This window comes from Poromitra crassiceps, assembly GCF_964638095.1.
Source record: "Poromitra crassiceps genome assembly, chromosome: 5".
Taxonomy (NCBI): domain Eukaryota; kingdom Metazoa; phylum Chordata; class Actinopteri; order Beryciformes; family Melamphaidae; genus Poromitra; species Poromitra crassiceps.
In genome coordinates, this window is record NC_139642.1 from 32,424,585 (window position 1) to 32,434,018 (window position 9,434).

The 9,434-nt window shown below is 45.5% G+C and overlaps 1 protein-coding gene across 1 annotated transcript in view; it reads left to right on the plus strand.

The window, feature by feature from the left end:
• The window catches only part of serpini1 (serpin peptidase inhibitor, clade I (neuroserpin), member 1), a 28,927-nt gene that overhangs the window by 13,051 nt on the left and 6,442 nt on the right, over positions 1-9,434 (plus strand). Inside the window, 6 exon segments of the mRNA XM_083637114.1 lie at positions 3,892-4,166; positions 5,364-5,594; positions 6,025-6,219; positions 8,303-8,507; positions 9,308-9,317; positions 9,319-9,406. Coding sequence (XP_083493240.1) covers positions 3,905-4,166; positions 5,364-5,594; positions 6,025-6,219; positions 8,303-8,507; positions 9,308-9,317; positions 9,319-9,406 — 991 coding nt within the window. The 5' untranslated portion in view covers positions 3,892-3,904.

The window sequence follows — 9,434 nt, forward strand, 5'->3', positions numbered from 1 at the left end:
CTACTCTGACTCCCTGGCATTCAAATACATCCAGGGTGATCTGATTGTATTCAGAAAGAGCAAAACCTCATGCAACCCAGGTGTGACTGACAATCTGACCCAGACGTGATGAGAGACTATTACTGTGTTGTGGGCACATTGACAGCAAAGTATAACTCAAATCCACACATGTAGTAATTATGTAGACTGAAATAAATGTTTACATGCAGATCCAACCACGAAGTGCATGCAAATCCAGCAGGTAGCTCGGATAACAACATGCGTGTGGAGTTTGCGTTCTCCGCGTGCTCCCCTGGGGTTTCCCCCCGCTAAAAACGTGCAAAAAAAGATGTAGATGTTGAAGAAGTGAGACAAGGGTTTTACTGTCACTTTTAAAGGGGATACATCATACATTTAGAATTTTGGGTGGAGAGTGCAATGCTGTGGCTTAGGGGCCAGGGGGTAACTGAGTATCCATGTGCGCTATTTATCTGCTATTGCTATTTGGATGTTTATATGTAATTGAATGTGCTGTGTGGTTATGTGATTTATGTGATTTATCTGCATGTGTTTATTCTGAACGGAGCAGAGCTGAGCATGCAAGACATGTACAATTTCAGATAAATCTGACAAAGTCCTGCCATATTGTAAATCATATCTAGACTGAATCTGTCATCGTGAATCATATCTAGACTGAATTCTGTCGTATCGTAAATCATCTATTCCAGACTGAATATGTCGTATCGTAAATCATATCTAGACTGAATTCTGTCGTATCGTAAATCAGATCTAGACTGAATTCTGTCGTATCATAAATCAGATCTAGACTGAATCTGTCATATCTTAAATCATATCTAGATTGAATCGGTCATATCGTAAATCATATCTAGACTGAATTCTGTCGTATCGTAAATCAGATCTAACCTGAATCTGTCGTATCTTAAATCATATCTAGACTGAATCTGTCGTATCGTAAATCATATCTAGCCTGAATTCTGTATCGTAAATCTAGATCTAGCCTGAATCTGTCGTATCTTAAATCATACAGTATCTAGACTGAATTATGTCGTATCGTAAATCAGATCTAGCCTGAATCTGGATATAAGGTTTATGCCAGGTGGAAAGGGGATATCTGTGTTTTGTGGAAGGTCCTGTAAAACTGCATTCAGATCATGTGATACCAAACCTGAAACTAATACAACAGTTGTAATGTTCCAGTTAGGACAGCTAGGCGGGGTGGCCCACTCTGCCTATTCACTGCCTGCAACAAAGCATTGTAGCAGGCATGTTCCCTGTTTGGAGCGCTTTAGTTTGGGAGGGAAAGTTCTTCGTTTCTGTCACAGAGCAGATAACAGCACGGAGCAGATAACAGCATAGAACTACAGTAGCTTTCTGGCCGCTGCTCATTGTTGTTGTTGACAGTCCGGTACAATGTCACCACTGTTACCTGCCATGCCACACACACACGCACGCACGCACGCACGCACGCACGCACGCACGCACGCACGCACGCACGCACACACACACACACACACACACACACACACACACACACACACACACACACACACACACACAGTACAGTAAGTCAGCAGATTCTAGCCCAATGCGGTGGGACTACTAACCCGGGGTGCAAAACAATAAAATAACATCAACACACCAGTAAGACAAACAAAACAAATGTGTCCACATTTTTCCACTCTCTATCATGGTCATTGCCTCTAACGCTCTCTCCATCAAAGGCTAACATGCGCCTAAGTTTCTCTCTCTTTCTCTTTCTCTCTCTCTCTCGCTCTCTCTCTCTCTCTCTCTCTCTCTCTCTCTCTCTCTCTCTCTCTCTCTCTCTAGCAATGCAATGATACAGGCTCCTCTTTTTGCCCCTTTTTTTGTTTGTGCAGAAAACAATGTTGCCTGGCAACAACAGAGGCAGAGAGATGGCGCAGTGTGTGTGCACATGCATGAAGGCATGTGTGTGTGTGTGTGTGTGTGTGTGTGTGTGCGTGTGTGTGTGTGTGTGTGTGTGTGTGTGTGTGTGTGTGTGTGTGTGTGTGTGCGTGTGTGTGTGTGTGTGTGTGTGTGTGTGTGTGTGTGTGTGCGTGTGTGTGTGTGTGTGCACATACAGGAATGCGTGTGTATGTGTGTGTGCGCCTAGCATGTCGTTTAGAGGTATAGAGGGAGGGTTAAGAGAGACAATAGGTCAAAAATGGAGAGATGAGAGGGAGATGTAGTTTGGTGAAGAAGGAGAGGGAGGTATGGATGAGAGGGAGGTGCTGGAGGGAAGGAGAGGAAGATGGCATGGATAGAAGGGTGGAGAAGGGACACACACACACTCAGCCAAGCAGGTTTTGAAGGGAAGAAGCTGATTTAACTGAAGATGATAAGAATGGCCATGAAATATGTATGAGCTGATTTAGCGGATGTGCTCTGAAAAGCAATAGTGACTGCAGTCGATGCTACAGCTGTAGTTAGCACGCATTCTGGTTGTTTATCTGCCTCTCTCGCTCCCTTGCTCTCTCTGTCTCTCTCTCTAATGTATCTCATTGTGCCCGCTCATTCTCTCTGTCCCTTCTCTATGTCCCCTCTCTCTGTCCCACTCTGTCCCCTCTCTCTGTCCCACTGTACACCTGCTTTCAGCTCACAGGTTGCACTGTCTGTATATTCGTGTCTGTGTTTTAGGATGCCAGGCCTTTCCCCTTTTCCTCTGTCCTTGTCCTCTGTCCTTGTCTCTCTCCTGTCCCGCTCCACCAACGTCCAAGTTAATTTGAAGGCGTCAGAGTTTTGCTCTTTTTTATCTGTCTCCTTTCCTTCCATTTGGTGTTTCAGCAGTTTATCAATACAGTGTCGTTATGAGGACCAGAGTCTTCCTTGCATTTACAATACAACTACACCAACAACAACAAATGTCTCTTCTGCTATAGTAACAATAGAATAGAAGTTTATCTAGGGTGTCCCCCCCCCCTTAATGCCGTCCCACTTTGTGTGTGCTACATTCACACGTTAATGCACAATATTGGCATGAATGACTGACTGACAGATGTTCTCCATCTCCCCCCCCTCCCCCCTCCAAATCCCCTTGGTGCACCTTCATCTCTCTCCCTCTCACACAATCCTCCTCTCTTTACTTTCATCTCTCCCTCCCTCCCTCCCTCCCTCTCTGGCTGCCCATCCCCTCTCTCCAATCCGCTCATCCCCTCATACTTACCCTTTCCGTCTATACATCTCTCTCTCTCTCTCTCTCTCTCTCTCTCTCTCTCTCTCTCTCTTCTCAACATCCCTGACCTCCCTGTTCCATTCTGTCAATTCTCTGTCCCTCTCTCCTTCCTTCCCTTCTGCATCTCTCTGTCATCACACCTCTTCTCATTACATGACATTACGTCATTTAGCAGACGCATTTGTCCAAAGCAACTTAAGACAGGAAAAGGTTAGTTCAAGAAGGGTTCAGGTGGAGCCTGAAGCTAGCCTGCGCTGAAAGATGGGCAGTGATTCGGCCGTTCTGACAGAGCACATTCCTCCATTGTGGCGCCAGGAATGAGAAGAGTCGCAACCGGGATGAGCGTCTTTTTTCTTTTAGCCATTTGTATTGATTTTCCTTTAAAGCCAACATACCGTACCGTACACAGTTTGTAGCGTAAATTGGAAATGAAAGTGTACACAAGCATGGAACAGCTGAATTATTTAAATGATTACATTGTGAAAGGTACCCCATCCAGCCCTGCCCCCACCCACCCATGCCCCTTGTCCCCTTGAGTCCAGATCTTCACAGGAGTGATTGTCCATTGAGGTGTTTGTCCAATGAAGGATTGGGATGAGCGGCTTTTGAGCCCACGCAGGGAAGGAGGGGCGAGGTGGCCTGCTAGGGTCCCTCCCCTCAACCTCCCCTCTCTTAACCCTGTGCATCCCTCTCTCTCTCAGCTCACTCTTCACCATGTTGATCCCGGACGTCCTTATCCTGCTCCTCTCTGTGATGTTGCCGGGCTACGGTTGCCGGGCGGCGGACATTCCGGAGGACACCACGGCAGACTTCTCCGTCAGACTGTACCACCAGCTGCAGGCCGCCGGGGGTGACGACAACATCGTCTTCTCCCCGCTGAGCGTGGCCGTGGCCCTGGGCATGGTGGAGCTGGGAGCCAGGGGAGCCTCACTGGAGCAGATCCGACAGGCCACGGGGTTCAGCCATCTGCCGCCAGGTGAGAGATGCACACACACACACACACACACACGGGCTCGCCAGCACTGTGGTCCAACGCACTTATTATGGGTGCAGGTGGATCTTATGACAAATCCACAAAGTGGAAATGTTTTGCCGTGAAAAGGAAATAACCAATGTTACATCCGGATTGTCTTTTTATCATTATTAGGTGAATTGCAGTTTCACTATATGAGGAATTTAGTTCCAAGATGAGATATTCAGTATTCACTATTTGAAGTGACAGCTATTTATTTTTATTTTTTATTGACATGTTCTCTTTTTATTGTTTTGAATTTAATTAAACATTGAATATATTAAAATTTGAAGACATTCTCACGTTCTGCAATTAATTACTGATTAGGGACAGACGGGTGAAGGTCAGACCCTCCCACAGCTGCAGTCAAAACATGTAGCGACCATTGATAGTAGGCAGACAAAAACGTATGTCCAACTGCAATCTGGAATCTGTACATTGAATTAAAATTGAGTTAGTGGAGGGAATATGGAACCGCCCTGGTCCATTCATTTGTCCATCATGCACATTATCTCAGACACCAACGATCAGACTTGAGTGATGTGTGTCAAAATGACAGTGACTGGCCTAAGGGGCACTAAAACATGTGTTTAATTGTCTGTACATTATGCACACAACTAATCAGATGTTTTTTTCTCTCAACCTGGGGAAATTATGCCTCTCATCGCTTCAATCCAACATTCAGAATTACACATTGGCCCAAGGGTCTAATGTGTCAAAATAAGGAGATACATTATTACAGTTTGGCCCAGATGGAGACTTCATCATTGATGAGAGATGGCATGCTTCCTGTCTGTTGCCTTGTTTAATGAGGTTTTACAGCTTTGTTTTACATCCCACTAAATATATACATGAATTCAAGGAATACAGGATGATATAATGTTTTGTTTATCCTACATGTACATTACAATTAAGTGGATGGCATTAATGGGGTGGCGCACACACATACTGTATAGCACACACATAGCATTTCTACATCTAGACACATGTGCATTCAGATAAGTAGGCATACATACAGTCCATACCCCCCATAAACAAACCAATCAATAGTGTTGCACTTGATGGTTGTAAGCGCACCCCAGGGAAATAAAATCGGAGAAACTAAAGTACATTTCATTTTCAAAATCAATTGTGCGTTTGTTTTTCTCTCTCTCTCTCCAGGCGAGGAGTTCTCTTTGCTCCAGAACCTGACAGCACCTCTGTCGGACGATGACGCCCACTACGTGATCCGATTTGCCAACAGCCTCTTCCTGCAGGAGGACGTGGCCTTTAACCCCGAGTTCCTGCGTCTGATGAGGAAGTACTTCCGGGCCGAGGTGGAGACGGTGGACTTCAGCGAATCAGCAGCCGTCGCCGAGCAGATCAACAGCTGGGTGGAGAACCATACCGAGAGTGAGTTAGAGAGAAAGAGAGAGAGAGAGAGAGAGAGGAGGGACAGAGTGAGACAGAGGAAGAAAGAGTTTCAAAAGGGTGCAGTATTCACACACTTATGATAGTATGAATACATTTAATTAGTAAGTGCGTCTACAAACCCCCCCAATATACTGCTTTGTGCTACCTCATTATTTATGCACATGTGAAAGGACAACCTTTCGGGCAACAGTGTCCACGGAGTTGCATTATGCATCTGTGTGTCTAAATACATGCAGTATACACAATACATAATGCAAAAGAACACAAACCAAGAAACCAGTAAATATTTGAATACATTTCCAACCCTGCATCATGGTGGGTCGTTGCTCTTAGGCTACTGAAAATCTGAGGAGGATAAAACCATCCTAAAGTAGACGGAGACGCGTAATGTAGGCATCACTCCCTCCAGGTAAGATCCGTGAGCTGCTGTCAGCCGAGGACTTCAGCAGCGTGACCCGCCTCACCCTGGTGAACGCCGTGTACTTCAGAGGCTCCTGGAAGAACCAGTTCAGACCCGAGAACACCAGAACCTTCTCGTTCAGCAAGGATGACGGCTCCGAGGTCCAGACCCTCATGATGTACCAGCAGGGAGACTTCTACTATGGTAGGGAGTGTGTGTGTGTGTGTGTGTGTGTGTGTGTGTGTGTGTGTGTGTGTGTGTGTGTGTGTGTGTGTGTGTGTGTGTGTGTGTGTGTGTGTGTGTGTGTGTGTGTGTGTGTGTGTGCGTGTGCGTGTGCGTGCGTGCTGCGTGCGTGTTGAGTTTCACTGTTTCAGTGCTGTCCCTGAATATCTGCTCATATTATCTGCTCATATTTCCGGAGGTTATTTAAAATGTTAATCTCTTGGATCTAAAATATTCATTTTTGGACTGTTATTCGCAGAAGATATGCCTCTTGTCTTTCTCTGTGTGCCTTGCCTGGGTCCAGACCTTCGAATCCGCTCACTCCACCCAGTTGAGTTTAGGCTGCCTCTGGTCTGGCATTGTGACATGCAACAGTGATTTTCTCGGTTGAAAAAACGATTGGCCAATCAGGGCCGAGGGGGAAAACGATTAGCCAATCAGGGCCGGGGGGGACTAATGATTAGCCAATCGGCGCCAATAAACAGCTGTCAAGTGTGCTAACAATGGTGGCCGGCATAGACAAGATAGACGAGATAGCAGAAGGTGGAGGAAACAGTGCAATCTCAAATGATAAAGTGCAAAGTAAAAGTCCTTTAAAGTGATGTAATGGGGTGAATAGTAAATGTCCAGTAAAGTCCCTCCTTTAAGTGATATATATGGGGGGTGGGATTATGTCCATGTGAAATGTCCATGTAAGGGCATGGGGGAGGGGGGGTGACAAAGTCCCCTAGAGAAAGAAGCCTGGACAATAACATAAGGCTGAGGTATGGTCCGTGTGCATGGGAATCTGCTTTTTTAGTCAAGGCTTTTGTGTCTAACCAGTCATTTTATACCTGAATGGATCTAATGGGCCTTTCCATGCCTTGTCCTTGTGTGATGTCTTTTGAAGGCCATTTCATTCCAGTCAGATTATAGCTGCAAGGGGCTGTTTGGTGCAGCTGCTGGATGTGATGTTTGGAAATACTTACACTGTAGGCACTAAGTCTAAAGTCACAGATGCTTTGGAGACCTGATCTGTATTGGTGTTGTCAGTACATATCTAAAGGGTTGTAGTGAGTATTTCCCTACCTAGTGCTTGTGTGTTGTGTTTTCAAGTCTTAGTTGTGTCAGATGTTGCTTTATTTTGTGTTTTGAAGGCACTATAGTAGCTGTGAAATACAGGACTGACTGAGTGCACAGAGTGTCTGCTTTAATGCTGTGTTTCTAAGTGATTCTAGTACTGTAGGTCTCAGACTGCCTGGTGAACTGCCAAAACCATTTACATCATATTCTTACTGCACTGCTGCTAAAGTTTGTTTCTTCGTGGACTCTTGTCACCATGTCTTTGGGTTTTTGAAAAGTCCTTATTATATGAAAAGCACTGTTATTATTTTGTTCTTTCTTTCTGTTATCATATGTATTATTTTGTTCCAATTCTAAACACCTTTGGTCAGTATTGATAGCATTTCAAATTGATGCAGAGCATTGATGCACATCCGAGCTATTTGCTGTATCAATGGGAATGGCTTCTACTCTATTTGTCTAATGTTAAGCAGTGCAGCCGTCCTCTCTTCCATCCGTTATGACTGTCTGTCTGTGTGTGCGCACGCACGCACGTACACACACACACACACACACACACACACACACACACACACACACACACACACACACACACACACACACACACACACACACACACACACACACACACACACACACACACACACACACACACACACACACACACACACACACACACACACACACACACACACACACACCATTTTTTGCTGCCAAATTAGTTTTGCTTGGGATTTGGGCAGTGTGCTCTTGGTAAGAATTAATGATGAGATACATTTTCACCCCAAATGTAGCTAAAGCCTTATGTCTCCAAGCTTACTGGATCTTAACTGCTGCATTATGGAGAAGTAAAGAGATACGGCCATGCATGCATAGTGTAATCAATCAAATCTGTGTATGTTCCCCCCCCAGCAAAGTTCACACTACCCGCTGCACATGTGTATGTACTGTATGTACATGTCTTTTTATGCCTACGCCTGCTGTGTCTGTGTCCCCCCACCAGGTGAGTTCAGTGATGGCTCCCAGGAGGCGGGCGGGGTGTACCAGGTGCTGGAGATGCCATATGAGGGGGAAGACATGTCCATGATGATCGTCCTGCCTCGGCAGGAGGTGCCACTGGCTGCCCTGGAGCCCATCCTCAAAGCCGCGCTGCTGGAGGAGTGGGCTAATAATGTAAAACGGCAGAAGGTGGAGGTCTACCTGCCTAGGTGAGATGGACCTCCGCACAAAATGACACATACACACCCATCAATTCACACTTTTTTTTTCCAGTCCAGAAAGAGCGACATTCGCACCTCATAATCAATATCCAACATATCTCATGGCTGCAGTGCATTCTGGTCTATTGAGGCTGCTTCTCATGGCTGCATTGCATTCTGGGCTATTGAGGCTTCTGTCGTTGGAGAAAGTGGTATCTCTGCTTTTTCCACAATGGATTTCTCCCTGTATGGTTGTTTAATGTAGGTGAAAAATGGTCAGTGTAGAAATAAGCCCTTGGTCTTTGTATCTGAGTGACTGACACCAAAACTCAACTCTTAACATTGATGTTTTAGTTACATTTTGATTCAAACTCTAGTGTAGCTATACTGGAAACAACTCATTGAGAAGTTACATCATCTACGTTTGGCTAGTTATGTGTGGCGATGGGAAAAGTACACCACCAAAAGACACCTACTGTAGAAAGGCAAGGTACACTGCTGCTTTCTCACTGTTTAAGTGGGTGGATTAAAGAGGCAGAATGTTGACCTACCTACCTACTTACCTCTCCCGAGTTGAGATATATACTGTGTGGGTACACACAGAAACAGATGTAGCCTACTAAGAATTTAGCTGATGCTTTTATGTATAACTGTGGTTAAGGTTAGGCTATTACAGCTGTTCATTTACACATATTGACTTCATATGTGACCCTTTGCCTGCCCCTCTAACCACTCATCTACATGCTGCATCTTACTTTGCTATTGCTCCACAAAACTGTGACCTGTGACTCTCTGATTGCACTGCTCAGGTTCAAGGTCGGAGCAGAAGATCGACCTGAGGGACACTCTGCAGGAGCTAGGAGTGAAGAACATCTTCAGCAAGGACGCCGATCTCTCCGCCATGACAGGTGAGAGAGAGAGACAGACTGCTGTGTG